The 20759-nt window shown below is 43.3% G+C and overlaps 1 protein-coding gene across 1 annotated transcript in view; it reads left to right on the plus strand.

The window, feature by feature from the left end:
- LOC135743924 (macrophage mannose receptor 1-like) overlaps nucleotides 1-20759 on the plus strand; it is a 105003-nt gene that overhangs the window by 20785 nt on the left and 63459 nt on the right. The window contains exons 7-13 of the mRNA XM_065261829.2: nucleotides 8854-9036; nucleotides 9533-9690; nucleotides 9797-9910; nucleotides 10239-10354; nucleotides 13293-13441; nucleotides 13541-13737; nucleotides 13954-14069. Of these exons, the coding sequence (XP_065117901.1) occupies nucleotides 8854-9036; nucleotides 9533-9690; nucleotides 9797-9910; nucleotides 10239-10354; nucleotides 13293-13441; nucleotides 13541-13737; nucleotides 13954-14069 (1033 nt within the window). The remainder of the gene's footprint in view (nucleotides 1-8853; nucleotides 9037-9532; nucleotides 9691-9796; nucleotides 9911-10238; nucleotides 10355-13292; nucleotides 13442-13540; nucleotides 13738-13953; nucleotides 14070-20759) is intronic.

Raw genomic sequence — 20759 nt, forward strand, 5'->3', positions numbered from 1 at the left:
AATGATGAAGATAAAAATGCATTGGAATCTGGATTAACTTTTGCGGAATTAAGCAATGCCTTAACAGGTCTTTCGTCGGGTCATACCCCAGGCATAGATGGACTTTCTGGTGAATTTTATAAGCATTTCTGGACAACATTTGGGACTGATCTATTTGAGGTGCTCGATGAATGTAATCGTACTGGTCTTCTACCTAAGAGCTGCTTAACGGGCTGTCTTAACATTGCTCCCAAAAAAAGGAGATCTTACCTTGTTAAAGAACTGGAGACCTTTGGCAATTCTCTGCACTAAATATAAACTTTTATCAAAGTGCCTTGCAAACAGATTGAACAAAATATTGTTTAAAATTATACACAAAGATCAATCTTACTGTATAAAAGACAGATGTATTGCTGACAACTTGCATTTAGAACGTGATGTTATTGATTATGCCATGTGTAATAATATTGATGTAGGGCTATTGTCAATCGATCAGGAGAAAGCCTAAGATCGTGTTGATCATCAATATCTTTTTAAAGTTTTGGAAGCTTTTGGGTTTGGTGAGAAATTTGGAAACATGATAAAGCTGTTGTATAACAATGCAACATGTATGGTGAAGATAGCAGGAGGTTTAAGTGTCCCTGTTAAGGTACAGAGGGGCATCAGACAAGGATGCCCACTTTCTGGTCAGCTGTATAGCTTAGCAATAGAACGTCTCGGTTACGGATGTAACCCTCGTTCCCTGAAGGAGGGAACGGAGACGTCACGTTGTGACCGACGAATTGGGAACTCGCTTAGAGAGACCAATCTGCTTCGAATACTATTAAAACGCCAATGAACTTGGCATTGAGATATTTGCATAATGCTGGCGCCGCCCCGCCAGGTGCGTATAAGCAGCAGGTGCAAATAGGGAAATTAGCTTCTTTTTCGCTGAGAAAGCCGGAAAGTGTGACCGGCCGTAACAGCAGGTGGTAGCACCTGTGGTGACGGGACGTGACGTCTCCGTTCCCTCCTTCAGGGAACGAGGGTTACATCCGTAACCGAGACGTTCCCTTTCAGTCGGTCACTACGACGTCAGGTCGTGACCGACGAATTTGGAATCCCTACCAAAACGCCACTAGGGGCTGACCTCTTCCAGTGTCTGCGTAAAGCCCTCCGGTTCCACTTAAGGAGGAGGAGATAGGTTTTAAGGCAGAAGGCCGGGCACTAGATGTTCCTTTAACCCCACAGAAGTGCCAGCGACTGGGAAGCGCCCTACCTGAGCGGGATAGGAACGCTGCGGAAGCCACCGCCCCTCTTAAGGGCTAATGGTGGGCGAAAGTCAACCGTAGTTGAGGAATAAAGACAGCCGTGGCTGTGTAAGCAAAGCAGTGCTCTGCTGAGGGAAACGTGGGCTAGTAGGATTAACCTCACGGAAAATACTCACAAAGGAACCCGGTGGGACACAATGTGGAGGCCGAGCCAGACACGTAGGTTCGTGAGGATACAGCTAGTGAAAGGCTGACAGCCAATGCTCCGCAACAAAGGCTGCCAAGACAGCGGAGGAAGAACAATTCAAACCATTACGCATTTTTGTTCTGAAGGCCTTCCATACTGACACAGTTATGAAGCATCAGTTGGAGGCTGCAAGCCGACCTGCGAGACTGCTCTCCGTGCTCCCCCTGGTGAGGAAAGAACACGAGAGGATACAGGCTCGATACGAACACTGTAGAATCTAATGAACGTATTAGGTGTCGCCCAACCAGCAGCTCTGCAGATGTCTGTTAGCGAGGAACCACGAGCGAGAGCCCAAGATGAGGCAACACTCCGTGTGGAGTGCGCTCTCAAATTAAAGGGGCAAGGAATACCCTGAAGATTATAAGCCAGGGCGATAGTATCAACTATCCAATGAGACATCCTCTGCTTGGTGACAGCCTTCCCTTTCTGCTGGCCACCATAACAAACAAAGAGCTGGTCTGAGGTCCTGAGGCTTTGCGTGCGGTCCACGTAGAATCGCAGTGCGCGTACGGGGCACAACAAAGCCATGGTTGGGTCTGCCTCCTCCGGGGGCAGCGCTTGCAAGCTCACCACCTGATCTCTGAAAGGAGTGGTGGGAACTTTGGGCACGTAGCCTGGTCTGGGCCTCAATGTTACGCTCGAGGCAGCAGGACCAAACTGGAGGCACGAATCGTCAACAGAGAATGCATGTAAATCCCCTACTCTCTTCACGGAGGCCAATGCTAGCAGGGTCAGAGCTTTCATTGATAAAAGCTTCAGACTCGCAGACTGCAAAGGCTCGAACGGAGGTCCCTGAAGGGCTTTCAGCACCATGGACAGGTCCCAGGGAGGAATAGAGGGGGGGCGCGAGGGGTTTAGCCTGCGAGCGCCTCTTAGAAATCTAACAACCAAATCATGCTGGCCAACTGATCTGCCGTTGATAAGTGAGTGATGAGCAGAAATAGCGGCGATATCAACTTTAATGGTGGAGGTTGACAGCCTACCGTCTAACCTATGTTGAAGATATAAAAGCACGATGTTAATAGGGTATTCTCTGGGGTCCTCGCGTTGCGAAGAGCACCAGGTGAAGAAAAGGTTCCATTTAAACGCGTAAGCCCGTCTCGTGGACGGAGCTCGTGCCGCGTCGATTGTGTTAGATACCGCTTGTGGTAAATCACCTAAACCTTGCGCGCGCTCAACGACCACACATGGAGATCCCACAGGTCGGGGCGCGGGTGCCATAATGTGCCCCCTCCTTGAGAAAGAAGGTCCTTCCTCAGGGGAATCCGCCAGGGAGGGGCTGTCGCGAGGAGCATTAGTTCTGGAAACCAATTCCTGCTCGTCCAATATGGGGCGATCAGTAAAAGGCTCTCCTCGTCCTGCCTGACTTTGCACAGTGTCTGTGCAATTAAGCTCACTGGGGGGAATGCGTATTTGCACATCCCCCGAGGCCAGCTGTGTGCCAATGCATCCACGTCGAGGCTGCCCTCGGTTAGTGAATAAAATAGGCGACAGTGGGTATCGTCCGGCGACGCAAACAGGTCTATCTGCGCACGACCGAACTTCTTCCAAATTAGCTGGACCGTCTGGGGGTGGAGTCGCCATTCGCCGGGGCGCGCAGCTCGAGAAAGCGCGTCCGCTGCTGTATTGAGCGAGCCCGGAATGTGAATGGCACGAAGGGACCTCAGATGCTTCTGACTCCAAAGGAGGAGATGACGAGCGAGATGCGACAGGTGACGGGACCGCAAACCGCCTTGACGGTTGATATATGCAACGGTCGCAGTGTTGTTGGTGCGTACTAGTACATCCTTCCCTCGCAGCTCCGTAGCGAAGCGTACAAGTCCCATATATACTGCCCACAACTCTCGGCAATTGATATGCCAGTGCAACTGGGGTGCTGTCCACACCCCTGAAGCTGTAAGCTCGTCGTACGTGGCACCCCAGCCCGTGTCGGACGCATCTGTGTGTACAACAGCATGCCGAGCGATCTGTCTCATGGACACACCGGACCTGAGAAACGCGGGGTCCGACCACGGGGGGAATGTTAGGCGACACGCAGGTGTAATAGCTACACGATGGATGCCGGCGCGCCACGCTCTCCTCGGGACTCGATCGTGAAGCCAACGCTGAAGCGGTCTCATATGGAGCAGCCCGAGTGGTGTCACAGCCGCTGCTGCTGCCATATGCCCCAGGAGCTTCTGAAATTGTTTCAGCGGGACCGCATTCTTCCCTCGAAATGAACCGAGGCAAGTCAGAATTGACTGGACGCGCTCTTCTGTCAAACGCGCCGATAAATCGATCGAGTCCAGTTCCATCCCGAGAAAAGAGATCCTCTGCGTGGGACAGAGTTTGCTCTTCTCCCAGTTGACCCGAAGACCCAAACGGGCGAGATGCCGAAGCGTTAAATCTCTGTGTTCGCAAAGCGTCCGCCGAGAATGCGCTATTATAAGCCAATCGTCGAGGTGAGCCAAAATGCGAACACCGCTCTCTCTGAGGGGTTTTAACGCCGCCTCCACTACTTTCGTGAATACACGGGGAGAGAGACAGCCCGAACGGTAAAACTTTGTACTGGTATGCCCGTCCCTCGAATGCAAACCGGAGAAACGGTCTGTGACGAGGGAGAATGGACACATGAACGTACGCGTCTTTCAGGTATATTGCCGCAAACCAATCTTGGGGGCGAATTGAATTGAATATTTGCTTCGGTGTTATCATCCTGAAAGACCTCCTCTGCAGAGATTTGTTCAGAATGCGCAAATCCAAGATCGGTCGCAACCCACCGCCTTTTTTGGGTACTATAAAGTACGGGCTGTAGAAACCCGACCTCATCTCGGTTGGAGGGATCGGCTCGATCGCGTCCTTCGCCAGCAGGACTTCGACCTCTGCACGCAGTACATGTGCATCGGACGCTTTCACCGTGGTGAAACGAATGCCCGAGAATTTGGGTGTGTGCCGGATGAATTGTATTTTGTAACCGAGGCGGATAGTGCGTAAAACCCAACGAGAAGGGCTGGGAAGCTGAAGCCAAGCCCCCAGGGACCGTACGAGGGGAATTAACGGCACTACCGGGGTACCCGCGGTGGGGCGGCGGAGCGGGACAGGTGGTACTGCCGGTACGTCTGCTGAGACAGCATAAGTATCTACAGTATGTGTGTGTGTGACACTGACCTGAGCCCGCTAAAGGTGACGGTCGTCTGGTCTCCTCAGCGGAGAGCACAGACTCCGATGAGGGTGCTGGTGGTCCCGTCTCCTCAGCGGAGAGCTGGGACCCTCAGGACACCCGCTGGCGATAGAGGAGAGGGAGGAAGAGCATGTGAATGCCCGCTCACATCTCTCTCGATCCTCTGAAGACCTGGAGAAGGAATAGGAATGCACTCTTTTTGTGGTTTTGTGGGTGCCGGCTGAGAAGCCGGCGGAACAGAAAGAAAACGAAACCAAAGATTCTCCACCCGGCCCTCTACCGGTGGAGGGAGCGATGCCATCACCGTCTCCCGTAGAGTGATCCCATCCGAATCCAGGTCGCCCGTCTCAGGGCCGCTTCGATTTCCGTTTACCACGGGAAGCGGGTGGGGCGGGCGGGGCGGGCTGCCGACGGCTGTTCCCCCTCCGTGGCCTGGAAGATGTTCTAGTGGGGGGGGTGGAGGCAGCCGCCGCAGGGCGCCCTCGGCGAGGAGCAGACGGGCCTGCCGGCGCTGGAGGGCGAGATGCAGGTCGCTTGCGCCGGGGCATGATCTGAGCGATCGCCTCCGTCTGCTTCTGGGCGGCGGAGAACTGCTGGGCAAAAGACTCCACCGACTCACCGAAGAGGCCAGCCTGGGACACTGGAGCGTCTAAGAACTTGTTCTTGTCCGCGTCCGACATGTCCGCCAGACATAGCCATAAGTGGCGTTCCTGGACCACCATCGTGGACATGGCACGACCAATCGCCTGCGCTGTCACCTTCGTAGCGCGAAGAGCCAGATCAGTGGCAGCCCGGAGCTCCGAAAGGCCAGGCGAGTCGTGTCCTCCCTCGTGCAGATCCCTCAAGGCCTTCGCTTGGTGAACCTGCAGCAACGCCATTGCGTGCAGGGCTGAAGCCGCCTCTCCACATGCCTGGTGGGCAGCGCCCGTTAAACCGGAGGACTGTCTGCAGGCACGAGAGGGGAGGGTTAGCCGGACACAGCTGCATCGCGACCGCGCGCTCCACAGGAGGGATCCCCGTATAACCCTTAGCGGCTCCGCTGGTGAGGGAGGTGAGGGGGGAGGGCTGAAACGGCCGTAATCTAGTAGAAAACGGCGACTTCCAGGTTCTAGTCAGCTCCTCGTGCACCTTGGGGAAGATAGGCACCGGTGGAGAGGGTTGTGACACCCGGGCAGCTCCAAAGAACCAATCATCCAGGCGGGACGGCTCGGGCTGAGGGGGGGAACCCACTCTAGCCCTACGGTCTCCGCCGCTCGAGCGAGCACGGCCACCATCTCTGGATCGAACTCCGGCGTCCCAACCCGACCAGAGGGAGGAAGGGCGTCGGGGTCCACGTCTGGGGGGAGGCCCACCCTCGGATGCTGCGGCGTCGGTGGACCCGGAGGGAGGCACAATGGATTCTAGAGACATCGTAGAACACAACGCTGAAGTCTCCATAGGCACATCAACCGGCTGTGGATGAGGAGGCTGAGAGCATGAGGACGAATCCCCCGACCGGCTCAGCACAGTGATGCGGAGGTCGTCCTTTGAGAGCTTCACAGCCGCACCGTGGCGGCGTTCAGCACTCGCATGACGAGGGTTGCGCTTTTCCCGGAGGAAAGACAACCGTCTCCGCAAATCCACAAGGGACATGTTCTCGCAGTGAGAACACTTACCCCCAGCGAACGCTGCCTCTGCGTGCTCAATGCCCAAACACGAAAGACAACGCTCGTGACCGTCCTTCGGACCCATGTATTTGCCGCACCCAAGATCGCACGGACGAAAAGCCATCCTGAAAAGGACGCTGATGTCCGGATATACGAGAGAGTGGCTGCCTTTAACAAGGCACAAAGCTCTCTCGTATCACTCTTTTAGGGAAATTCACTCAGATGCTCAGTTGATGATGCGCACAGGGAAGGCAACGCACACACTAAACACGAAACAAAAAACAGATTTAGAGCCGTGGAATAAGCGAAGCGTCCGCTGTGGTACTGCTAGTCCAACCAACTTCAGCAATCAAATCCCAACAGAGTAAAGTAGCTTCTCAGTAGCAGATACTGCTGGCTTTCGAAGCGATAAAAAGCTAATTTCCCTATTTGCACCTGCTGCTTATATACGCACCTGGCGGGGCGGCGCCAGCATTATGCAAATATCTTAATGCCAAGTTCATTGCCGTTTTAGTAGTATTCGAAGCAGATTGGTCTCTCTAAGTGAGTTCCCAATTCGTCGGTCACGACGTGACGTCGTAGTGACCGACTGAAAGGGAACCTCTTCTATGTAAACTAAGAGAGAGGTTAATGGGTTTGCAGGTACAAGGTGCTATTTTTAATGATTTTGTAAAAGTTTCAGCTTACGCTGATGACATCACTGTTGTTTTAAGGAATGGTAAAGATGTTCAGGTTTTAAAAGATATTTTATTAAATTATGGTAAAGCCTCATCTGCAAAAGTAAACTGGGCAAAAAGTGATGCATTGTGGTGTGGTTTAAACCATAGCACTCCGTTACTCCCAGGTAATTTAAAATGGGGAAAATCTGGTTTCAAATATTTGGGGGTGTTTTTAGGAAGAGAGGATTACAAGAAACAGAATTGGGAGGGTCTGGTGGAGAAGATGTGTTCTCGGTTGTCTTGTTGGCATTGGTTGCTACCCCAGTTATCTTACAGGGGAAGAGTCCTGGTCTGCAACAACCTTGTAGCCTCAACATTATGGCACAAAATGAACATTCTGGAACCTCCTGAAGATTTGGTTGGAAAAATCCAGAAATGCTTAATTGACTTTTTTTGGTCCGGTAACCACTGGATAAAAGCATCAACTTTGTTTCTGCCCAAACAAGAAGGTGGACAAGGGCTAGTGGACATAAAAAGTCGAATTAAGACTTTTAGACCGCAGACAGTAAAACGTTTTCTCTATGGGGAGGATGTAAGCTGGTCTGGAGTAGCTTGTGCACTCCTCAAAAGAGCTGGAGAGATGGGGCTGGATAAACACTTGTTTCTTCTGGACCTTCAAAATGTTGATTTCACTGGACTAACATCTTTTTATCACTCAGTGTTTAAAGCGTGGAGGACTTTTAATATCTCAAGAGACATAACAGATGAAGGAGGTCTCTGGTCAAGGGAGGAACCCCTAATGCACAATCCTATTGTGGACTCAGAGATTTTAAAATCACCATCGATGAGGAATCTTCTAAAGGCTGCAGGAGTTACAAAGATTGGACATTTAATAACTTCAGATGGATGGATGTCTCCTGAAATGCTAGCCTCCAAGATTGGAATAAGATCAACTCGTCAGGCACAAAGACTGTTAAATTAAATTTTTGGGAGCCTACCAACAGTGTTTAAATGCAGTGTGGAAACAACTAATGAAGATATGGATTTAACTTTTCCTGAACTAAGAATGACTCCGGCTGTGGGCATATTTGAAGAAAAGGAGGGCTCTTTGTTGACCTTCAAGACTCCTGAACTGGACCTTTTCAGTAATACTGAGAAGAAAGCACTGTACGTCACATGTGTAAAAGTGTCACACATTCATTCTTTAGGAGGAGTCAAAGAGTCAAAATGGCAAGAACTATTTGGATCAGGCTCTTCCCTGAAGGGTAGCTGGAGGGCCTTGTACAAGCCTCCCATTGGAAAAAGGTCTGGAGACCTTCAGTGGAGAGTTGTGCATGGGTTAATAGCTACAAACAGATACAGAGCACATCTCGATCCCCAGGTACAAGAGGGATGCCCTTTTTGTGGGATGACCGAAAATGTTTTTCATTTATTTCTTCAATGTGGGAGGCTTGTGCCTCTAATTTCTCAACTAGAAGAATGGTGTACAGTCTTGGGAGAAGTTTTTTCACCCAGGTTATTCATCTACGGTCCAAAGTATAGCAGAAACAAAAAGCAGGTCTATGTTTTGCTTAATTTTTTGTTTGGACAAGCAAAAATGGGTATATGGATTTCACGTAAAAGCAAAATAAATAATGTTGGGTCAACAGATGCAATGTTAATTTTAAAAGGGTTAATTAAAACTAGATTAAAGGTAGAGTATGCATATTATAATTTGGTTAAAGACCTTGAGACTTTTAATGATATTTGGGGAATAAACCAGTGTATATGTGAATCTGACTTTGATGGTGCTTTGCAAATTTATATCTAATTGTTTTGGTTTTGTTTTGTTTATGTTGTGTTTTTGTATCTATTTATAAAAAAAAAAGTCAAAGTCTCTCTCTCTCTCTCTCTCTCTCTCTCTCTCTATCAGGTAAAGATCAGCCTAACTTCTGTCCTGTGTCTTGGGTGCCGTACGCCGGTCACTGTTATTATCTGCAGCGCACAAATAAGACGTGGAATGATGCTTTGACTGCGTGTCACAGAGAAGGATCAGATCTGGCCAGCATACACAACATAGAAGAACACAGTTTCATCATATCACAGACTGGATACAGTACGTCTGCACAACTAAATAGTTTTAGTAACACACAAAAAACCTACACGAAATTAAAATATAAATGCGAGTGACTGAGCATAGAAAGTAAATCTGACGCAATGTCCTGTCCCACAAGCCACTTTTGGCAGCATATTGGACAGGACAGGACTGTCCTAAAACACTTATGATGGAACTGAGGCATTTCTAGATAGAAAGCACAATAACATTAATATTTCCAAAACAGTGCTTGATCTATCAGGAAATATGATTATAGAAATGCCACAGCTCTTCTATTAGTTTGGTTTGCTTGTAGATCGCTCTTGCCAAGTCCAATATGGTGGTGACCTTGACGATAAACTACATAATATGGCGCCTGTTTAAAGTAGATGTTTTTGCAAAATACAAATTAAGCAATCATTGACTGTTTGATTATCAAAATCTTTGTTAGTGTTGCACCTCTAATAATTTAATTTCAGTTGGTGGTATAAAATTGAGTGTTGTTGTTGTTGTGTAGTGTCGACTGATGAGCTCTGGATTGGTCTTAATGACCAAAGGATTCAGAATCTGTTTGAGTGGTCAGATAGATCACACGTCACCTTTACTAAATGGTTTGTTGGAGAACCTTCACACATCACAAATCTAATGGAGGATTGTGTTCTTATCAGAGGACAGGTGGGTAGTTTTATTTACTTTTTGCATCTCGTTCTCACTATAGTTTCTTTCTGATTGTTTTATGGTCATAATTTTTCATTAGTGATGCTTTACATGTGTGCAATAGGAGGGGAAGTGGTCAGATCATCTTTGTGAGTCAGCTCATGGTTACATCTGTAAGAAGAAAGCTTCCACTAAACCTGAAGGATCTCCAGAGGTCATCAGTCCTGGATGTCCAGCTGTGAGTCTGCATCACCTCATACTCTTTATTTTACATAAACAAACATTAAATAATGAAGAAAGTCAACTAAAAACCACTATAAAGTCACACAATAAACACACTGACAAATTACAAATCAAAGTGAAATGTAACATTAACATCAAGTTGTTTTTGTAAAATCATTATAAATGTATAGAATTTTTACAGTTTCTGTTTGTTTTCTGTCTGTTATGTGCTCATGACACATTATTGATGTTGTGTTGTTGTTGTGTATTAAGTGTTGTATAAATATACAGATGTAAATTATATTTAAGGGACATTTGGTGATAGTAAGAATGTCTTTTCACAGGGTTGGTTTAGGTTTGGCTATTACTGTTATAGCATTGCCATGGAAACCAAAACTTTTGATGATGCCAAACTGATGTGTGAGCAGACCGCAGCTAACCTGGTTGATGTTGCCAGCAGGTGAGTAGATGATATTTAAGCAATATCGCTCAAGTAGGAGTGTGATATAACTTTATATCATCACGGCTGTGATTAGGCCAGAGGTACGAGGCCGTAGGCCTAGAAAACAACAACTTGAAAACAAGCAGAGTTATTTTTAAAGCCTCTTTGTTTGGGAACTACTTTCTTCCACCACAGATTTGAAGGCCAGAATGACAGGTAACACTTTCGGCTGTTTTGAATCTCATAATAACTCAACGGACGGAATAGCCGTTTCTTAATATTACCGTTTCTTGGTCACAACTTGTAGATTTAAGATTAGTTCAGTCGAGAATATGCAGGGCCGGCCCTGGCCAATTTGCTGCCCTAGGCAAGATTTCACCTGGTGCCCTTTAGAATCACAGAATCACAATTGTGTTCCAATCATTTTGCTCATAAACTTATACAGAAACACAAACTGCACAGCTTTGTCTTGTTTTTCTTTATTTTGAAAATATTTTGGAAACAAACACACACGCACGCACGCAGACTGTGGCTATACTTTACTGAAGCGGCAATTTAAAATACAAACCCAGAATTTAGCGAACGTCAAGAACAAGAAAGCGGAAACAACAATCAGACCGAGACGCGGGATTTACATAACGTTACACGGACCATGTTTAAATTTCAATGTTTCTGGACAGAAATACCAACTTGTTCACTTTATTTGGTATTAATAAGCTGCGCATTGGAGTGCTGGCTGCTCCCCGCGGTGCTGAAGACCAAGACCCGCTCTGACGGAGTACTGGTGGCACTTATGCACAGATATTTACGTGCAATCTATTGGAAAGCGGACGAGTCATTAGTTGGGTTAGTAAAATAACGAAACTATAGATTTTAAATAGAAGAAAAAAATGTTTTTGGTAAAGAGATATATTTTTTAAAAAAGTTTAAAAATGCACAACTCTTCTCAAGTGGAAAAAAGCTATACTTTTCCCCTTACGTGCAACCTATCGGAAAGCGCAGATGAGTTTGTTGGGTTAGTAACGAAATTATAGATTTAAGTACAAAATAGTATTTATATAAAGAGAAATGTTGAAATAAAAAGTGCAGAACTCTTCTTAAGTGAAAGTAATAAAGTAAAATAACGAATAATAATTATATAATAACGAATAATAGTTTCCAATGGCTTGCAGGTAAATATCTGTGCATGTGCCACCAGTACTCCGTCCGAGCGCGTCTTCAGCACCGCGGGCAGCACTTATTAATACCAAACAAAGTGAACAAGTTGGTATTTCTGTCCAGAAACATTGAAATTTAAACATGGTCTGTGTAACATTATGTAAATTCTGCATCTCGGTCTGATTGTTGTTTCCGTTTTCTTTGTCTTTATGTTCGCTGAATTCTGGGTTTATATTTTAAACTGCCGCTTCAGTGCAGTATAGAGCTATTTAACAAGCACGATCTTCTGAGATACTATGCTACTAATAATTAATTAATAACTGCTGTTTTCATGTGCAGAATTAAATATTTATAGTAAAATGTTTATATACATATATTAAAAAAATAATAATTTGGGCGCACGGACGCCCCAAGGGGTCGGCGACGCCCTTAGCTTTTGCCTATTCCGCCTATGCCCAGGGCCGGCCCTGAGAATATGTATGTATAATATTCAAATCTGCAGTCGATTAGTAAAGATAGCGCCTGTTTGAACGTTTGCTTAGGAAGATTCGGACAAGACCAAAAACACCAACGGACGTTAGTGTTCACTCGCCCCGCTAACCACCGCCCTATCTGGGATTCCCTGGCTCTGATGTTTGCCCTGTTTGTGTTTGATGGTCAAAAATGAGATCAAACCAGCAATATTTGGTGTCATGAAACTATTACTTGTTTTTTATTCATATTTAGTGTCTGTTGTGTTTTTATTGTTTTAGCACGAGGTAAAAGTTAATAAAACTATATTTATATACTATTGATTTCCATTTCACCTTAACACGGTACGACCACTCGCTTTATAACTAGACTTTGTTCTTATCAGTACTATATAAAACAGAATAATTAAGTGTTTTAATGAATTGAATTTAATTGACCCCGCCCTAAAGGGAGTTGAATTTGAATTGTTATAACAGGAAGTGAAATTAAATTCATGGCAATTCAAAGACATTCCACAGTCACACAACAGAAAAATGTCACCTAACACTCATTTTTAGGAAAGCTACTTTGGAAAATTGTTAGGCAACCATTTTAAATACTTGGTTAATGTAAAGCATTCTGGGAAATGAAGTCATGTTCCATTGTTTTCCAAAAAATTACAATTACAAAAAAAATCTAACTTTGTTATGTAACTAGAGTTTTCAACATTAATTGCTGGGGGAAAACATTTCCTATTAATGTAATCTGTACAAGTATAGTTCAAACTAATTTAATTTATAGAATATGTAATGCAATAATATCTGACATATACTGAAAGCTTCATTTTAAACACTTCACTTACTGTATAATATGTATATGAATTTCTTTGAATTTCTATTGAATTGCAATTCTGCTTCATTTAATTCACATTTTAATTCTAGATCCTGTTTTTTGACATCAGTTCAATTCAAATTTAATAATTGAATTGGAATTCAGGAGTCATTCTCAATTCAATTCTGAATTGTGCACAAGCCTGATTGTAACCAGTTTTTTATAAGTCAGGGATATGTTTCTGCTAATAAATATCAGTGGTGATATCTCACAATGTGTTTTAATAGTCACGTCAAGCGAAAATACATTATCAAGTGTCCAAATTAACTGCAGTTCTAAACTGTGTTTTTTCATCCTTTTAATGTGGGAGAAGCGGGTAAACAGATCGGTCCAGATAAAATGATTGTTGTCATTGATTTCTTTCAAGTGTATTTTATTTGTCCGCACAATCTGACATTATTGTACTTTACTGAATTACAGTGAGAAGAATAATACAATGTCATATCTTTGCTATTAGATATGAGAATGCGTTTCTCATCAGTCTGGTTGGTCTTCGATCTGAGAAATATTTCTGGATTGGTTTGTCTAATATTCATCAGAATGAGCAATTCCAGTGGATCAATGGTGATAAAGTCAAGTTTACACACTTTAATGTAGGCATGCCAGGTATGTTGATGAGTTTCATTTTGTTCGTTCTGTGTGACATCAATCAAAGTCAAATCTACAAGAGTTTAACTTCTCACATCTTTGTATTTTCTCACTCAGATAAGCACCGAGGTTGTGTAGCAATGTTAACAGGAACTTCAGCAGGATTATGGGATGTATTGGCCTGTAACACTAAACAGAAATACATCTGTAAGAAAATGGCAGAAGGAGTCACTACAACCCGAGAGCCTCTGATCACACGACCTCCCAGCTGCCCGGCTAATTGGGCTAAAAAAGATCCAGGAAGTTGTATTCAGGTAAATGTGAATACACACGATTCTCCTGAAACACTGAGTGTCTGTAACAGCATTAACACACTTTAAAAAAGTCACAGAAGGCACAGAAAGAACACACATTTCTAGAAATGTAACATTATAAGGATGCAACATTAATATTAATATAATTATTAACCAATAAAACACATCATATTATTTGTGTTGTGGACAATCACAGTTTTTATATGAATTTCTTAGTTCTACAGAAAGCAGAAGGATGAGAAGAAGACTTGGTTTGAAGCGCGTGACTTCTGTCGAGCTGTTGGTGGTGATTTAGCGAGCTTTCATTCAGAACATGAAATGAATGTGTTACGGTAAGTACTTACATGTTCTAACACACAGAATATATTCTTTATTAGGGGTCAAGCCCAGAATGGGCGAAGACCCCTATTGTATCCGTTAGTTTTCTTATTATTATTCTTCTGATTCTTCCTCTTCTGCCGCCATTGCGGTCTATGGCAGGCCATAGCAGCGTACATAGGAAAGTTATGAAATTTGGCACTCTTATAAAGGACTGTCCAAAAGGTCTCCACAGCAAATTTGGAGTCTCTATCTGAAACCCACTAGCGCCACCAACAGTCCGCAGTTGCACTTACGTTTTTTGCTTATAACTTCTGATCCGTAAGCCCTAGAAACAATCCTCTGATTCCTTGACTCAAGCCAATTGAATGGAATGACGTCATTTTCAGTCATGAAAATGTTTCCGCCATTTTGAATTATTCGTAAAACCTACTTTTGCAAACTCGTCCTAGAGTTTTTGCCCGATTGTCACGAAAATTGCTATGTACCATCGAGAAACACTCATGGCAAAAAGTTATTAAAAGAATTCCAATAAACCAATCCGTTGTCGTATAGCGCGTCAACAAATTTTACGTAGAACACAAAAAAACAGGTTTAGTCTAGTATCTTCGCCAATCTTATGTCTATTGACGCGGTAGTTGTGATGCCAGTCAGGATCTGAGGGGGCATGCAGAGTTTCGTCAAGACACCATCTAGTGGTCAGACGAATGTTTTACATGCTTATAACTATGGCTGCGGTCGACGTATTTTCATGGGACTTGTTTTGTAGAAGTTCTGAATTGTTGCCGAGTCTAACAATACCAGACATGCCTGGATTCGCCTAACGGTTAACCCTGCACAGTAAAATAGCGCTTAAAAACATGTGCGAATATCTCCGCGGGGGTTATTCTGATCGACTCGAAAACACCATAGGAAAAACAAGACATTACCTTCTGAACAAAAAACTCTATTGCCGTTATATAAAAATTTCCATCAGAAATGGCCGAAATTTGTGAAAAACTAAAAATTACCTTTACATTTTGTGTTTTTTACACATAAATGGTTATAATTTCGCAACGAAATTGAATTTTTTCACCAGATTTGATACACTGATGTATGAGCAGAGTCTGAGGCCACACAAAAAATTGGTATGTCTGCACCTCTAGTTGGCCTTATAATTGAACAAAACCTTTCATATCAAGCAAGCCTTATGGTCATACAACTGATCTTTGCTAAACTAAAGTGTATAGTCATGAAACTAGCTAGATGTAACGCAGTCATGCCCTGAAGTTCCATGCACGATTTTGTCATAGCGCCACCTAGTGGTTTTGAGATAGAAAAATTGCTATTTTTGCCTAAAACTACTGCAACAGTACATCTAAAACCATGAGTAATCATGGATTATTCCTTTCATGGCTTGGAGTATAATCACTGGTGTATGTCAATTTACTCTTTAGCAACCAATGAGAATACCTTATCAACCATTTTTGCAAGACCCTTTTCTCTGCATCAGAACATCGTAGAGACATGGGGGTGGACTCTTTTGACTCATTAACACCACTTTAACATTTTGTGACCAGTTTTGCCACTGCAAGCACCAATCACATTTCCTTCAGTGTTTTAGTTGTCAATGCTCCTCGAGAAGAGAGGGAGAGATTTCACTGAATGAGAACACAGCTTTTTTTTACTAATAACTGTTATATTATCAAGAGATTTTCCTAAGTTCTTCAAACTGCTCATCTGAACTTAACTTTCTTCTGATTAGGGTTAGGCTGCATCTGCAACACTGTTATTTCTACTGAAACTGCGCAGAAATATTTTGTGAACTTCTCAGAATTACAGTTACGTCTAAGTCTTAACTTAATTCTTTATGGAGCCGATCCCATGGGTGCTTTTATGCTTGAGCACCCACTAAATGGCTGAGCATATTTGGAAAAAGATCGGCTTGGTTCATTTTAATCAAAATGTTTTTTTTATTATTCTGTAAACTGTCTGATTGGTGGATCTCGCGAGTTGTTGTATCTACAATGATTTGATAAATAAGCTAAATAAACGGCGGTTGACATTTCACATCTAACCCATATGGCAAAAATATATTTGAAATATAATTTGAAATATATTTCAAAAAATACATAACAATGGCCAAAATGTGCTGAAATATATTTTGCAATAAACTTATGAAACTAGTCTGTCTTATAGGCAGCGAGATGATGACATCACGAGCGTGATGGACCCCGAAAGGGATAAAAGGGAAGTGCAAACAGCGCTTCTAAAAAAGTGAAGTGAGCGCTACAGCCTCAATGAGTTATGGCAATGGCATGCAGCGCTTTGTTCCCTATCTTAGTGAACAGAGGTTACAGTCGTTATTGTATAATGAAATGACACTTTGGGGAACGAATGCCTTTGTATCCCTGAACGAGTGCCTTGGAAAAGATTTGTGTCTGTCCTGTTTTGAAAAGTTTATGCACATATCCTGGTTACCAGGGGTCTCATTTATAAAATGTAGGATGTTTGTAGGATCCCTACTAAAAGTTTATGTTCACCCAAAAGCCAAAAATGACGTACGCCAAAAAATATTCAAATTTATAAAACCATGCGTACGCACACCTGTAGGAAATGTTTCCTTTATAAATAACAAAGGAAGAGTGCGTACATGAACCAGCCTTATGTCCCGTTCTGAACATGCCCACCTCCTGAATGCTGATCAGCAAAATTATGAGATGGTATGCGCTCTGCCAATAAATCTAAGCCATTGTTGTAATTCTCCAGCATTATAATCACACAGCATTACACACGGGGCTCACCGCAGCATTTATATATTTTTCTTAATAGCTTGCACATGTGTAAGTACATTTATTTTTCCAGTGTAATAGGCAAACGCATGTTTTTTCATGCCGGTTTTGTTATGAACAGCATAGTTAGCACTATTATAATGAGAACATAGAGAGTAGCATAGCGTTTGTCAGAGAGTTTAATGGCTGTATCTCCACACTTTGAGATTTGATAATAAAGGGCACAATAATTAGGGTAAATATATTGTTATTTACACTGTGTTCTGTAGTTATTTAATGGTAGGGTATTTTATGCATCTTGTATTCGAATAAATAAGGCCATCTTCTCCTCCTGTGCTCTCGTGGTGAACAATGTGACGGTGAAACAGCGGTGATGTGGGCCATCAACAACCTCGGTTGAGAGACACTGATTCACAAACTAAAGGGGCCCAACCAACTTTTTTCATATTCTCTGCAATATGTCACCCCCGGCCCACATAAGAAGGTGCCCCCTCAGAAGAACCTCATATGGTTGACCTGCTATGAGAGCTAGAAAGTCTGAAAACCAAACTCGGGCCGCAAAAGATGGGGCTATCAATTCTATAGAACCTCCAGGAGCAGAACGATTGAGGAAGAAAGTGTATAGGCGTCGCTTCAGCCATATATGGTACACACACACACAATAATATGCTGTTATATGCCATTTAACTCAATGTACAAGCAGTAATTAAGCTCTGTTTGGCACAAGCCTACTTAAACCACATGGTGATCAACATTAAAAATGACAAATTTTCCCACTTTGCAAAAGGGAAAACCACTAACAATGAAGAATGAATTAATATATGAAGTCACGGCTTTGAAATTAAAAAAATTGTTATAATGGAAGTCAATGGGGCAAAAACAGTAAATGAGGGAGAAAAAGATAAAATCTGATGTTGCAAAAAAAAATATATATATATCATCAAAGCCAATGTTTTTGGTAATCTTTGGCATTCCCAAGACTGTAAATAAATAAAAAAAATCCAGTCCACAATAACTTTATATATTGAAAATCAGTCATTTTGTGTGTTTTTCCCAACTCAGTGGCATCACTTATGAACTTGGTAATTAAAGAGTTAAAATCATGGAATTTTTATATTATATTTTATATGAATATATATATTCATCTGATACATTCATCTGATTAATCTGACAACCTCCATTAATTCCTCATATCCGTGTGTGCACACAACTCTTTGTGTGTGATTTGTGTACACTCACAACATCCAACTCCTCAGAGTTGTAATGTTGCATAGGGCTTCCAGTCGGGAGCGTAAGAAGGCGCTGTGCGGGCTTCTAAACCCCTCCCGGGCGCAAAGAGACTAGACAGCGAGGGCTGAGAAACTTCAAAAGCCATCTCAGACACCACAGCTAGCTCCACCACACCCTAACCCTAACCATTTTAATGAATTACATTAAAATCCCGGCACATCCCAAAGCCAGGGGGCGCTCTCGTGTAGAAACTCCCTTTGTGCCACAGAAGAAGTAGCATTAAAACGCTATTCCAGGAAATGTCTACAGGAATAGAGGGTATGCACATGATATCACCGTCGGCGAGAGGGACTGCGGTTACGCCCACTGAGTGGCAAAAGACAGAGCAGCAGTATTTCAGTACAGCGTGACATCGGCGAAAACATGGTGAAAACGCGTCAAAATGGGAAAAAGCTGTTGTGCGATAGACTGTACTAACAGATTAAATGGGAAAAAGCTGTTGTGCGATAGACTGTACTAACAGATTAACAAGAATTCAGAGCTATCGTATTACAGACTGCCAAAAAACACAGAAAGGAGAAGTAAATTGATCATTCATGCCAACGTCAACAGACCACAGGTGGGTTGATAAGTTGCTAGGGTCACTATCAAGCAGAGGTTTTACTCTCTACTTAAAAGTATTTTTTTAAGTATTTGTATTTTATCCGTGTTTTTCTTTGGAAATACATTCCAAAGCATATTATCATAGTTTTTACTCTATTACATTTAATAAATACAAGTGTTTTTGTTTTACATTTAATATTTAAGTACATTAACATACTTTTACTCAAGTAAAAGTACACAATTTAAATGTAATTAGGTAATAAATAGTCAAATGATGTGAGGACCTAGTCAATGCCGTCAGCACCCCACGTGATCCTTGAGACATATAGCAGCCTAATAAAACAAGCCAATAGGCTATAGATCATGGTTGCGGATTCGTGAACGTCCAACTACCAAATGGAGCAAATGAAACCCAACCAAGGAGGCAGGGCAGTCATCTCAGACGATTAACATTCCGTCCCATTTAATTTGGTTAAGGACACCGTGAAGGCGTAGGCTCTATGGCACCAAGAGGGATTCATCCCCAAAGGTTACAAACACCACCTTCTCAGTGATGAGAAACCTGGTGGAACGACCATTATCCTGGCACAACAAGTATAATAAAATGAAAACTGAACACAAACACAAATTTTAGGCGTGCAGCCTAATTTACCCTTCATTCATAAAACCTGCGTCTGCCAAGAGAGCGGTACCATTGGATGACGCATGTTGCTCCCTAACCTCTCAGAGCTTTTATTCCCTCTGAAGTATCCTCCAATTGGTCCGTGGATTTACCACACGTCAACCAATGACTAGGCTATACGTCATCCTGCTACAGTAAGAAAAAATATTCTGGAAGCAGGGGTTCTGTAAAGGGGGGGTAAACAATGACGATTCTCGGGGCCCACGAGTAACAGGGGGCCCAGAGAAGTCCCCAAAATTGTGGTGCTAAAAAAAATTAATAGTAAAAATTATTAACTTTAAATTATTCTATTTTCTGTTTCCTGGTATCAAAAAAAATTATTTGTTTAGGAAACACAAATGTCCGCGGGCCCCTTTCCCCCCTCTCATTTATCATGAAATGGTTCAGTCCGCCCAAATTGTATGATCCAGGCAACACAGCTTGACTTCACTTATAGCGCCGGAAGAATATCAACTTGACTGACGAGAAAGTGAAAATGCCTCAAACATCTGGAAGTCAAAAACGGAAAGAGAAAAAAATAAGAGAAGTGAAAGAGGCAAAGGGTTGACAGTATGTTACCCAATTTTTCAAAAGAAAAGGTGGGTTTGTAAGTAGGCCTAAATTGTTAGTGGACCGCCCGCCCATGACAATGATCTTAGCCTACGGCACTTTTCTGTACTTACGCGCACGCTTTGTACATGAGGCCCCAGGTCTCTACGGTAGCATTTTTCGACAAGTCAGCATGTTTCGATAGAGCAGGGTGTAGCCGGTGCACGGCTTTGCCTCACAGGCAGCCGTTGTCGGCATCTTTGTACGAGGCTCCGCCGGTCCGCCCACTTTCAGTACCCTGCTGCGGTCCACGCTCTTGCACCTGTCTTGCAAGCAGTCTAACTGCATGAACTCTGATAAAAATCCTCTGCCAGCTACTGTACAAACTACTATCAGCTGTTTGTGAGGTTTCAGTGCATCTCTTGAAGATGATGTGGAGTTGTAATACTTTCACATTATCTGATTCAGACTGACTCAATTTAAACAGCGCAAAATGACTGCCTGTGGACGTTATAGATAGAAATGATTGTATTTCTGTCTTTATTTACACAATAAATATTTAAACTAGTTTTAATGAAAAATCATGTATTTTTAGGAAAAGTCAGGGAGCAGCAAGGCTTTATGGTTTATTTAGACAAAGTTATTGACTATGCAAATTTCAAAATGGTCAAAATGGCACCTTGTTCGTTCTAGTGGTAATGATAATTACCATAAGTTTAAATGTTGCGGTTAAAATGACTGCTGTTGGCCGTTCTAGTGTTAAAAATGCATGATAAGGGAACTCAATTTTAGGTCAAGAAAACGCTGGAAAAAAATAACAATACACAGTTTTAGTTAAACGTTCAACACTGCAAAAAAATGACTTTCTTGCTTATTTCTACTGAAAACAA

This window comes from Paramisgurnus dabryanus, chromosome 2 (assembly GCF_030506205.2).
Source record: "Paramisgurnus dabryanus chromosome 2, PD_genome_1.1, whole genome shotgun sequence".
NCBI lineage: Eukaryota > Metazoa > Chordata > Actinopteri > Cypriniformes > Cobitidae > Paramisgurnus > Paramisgurnus dabryanus.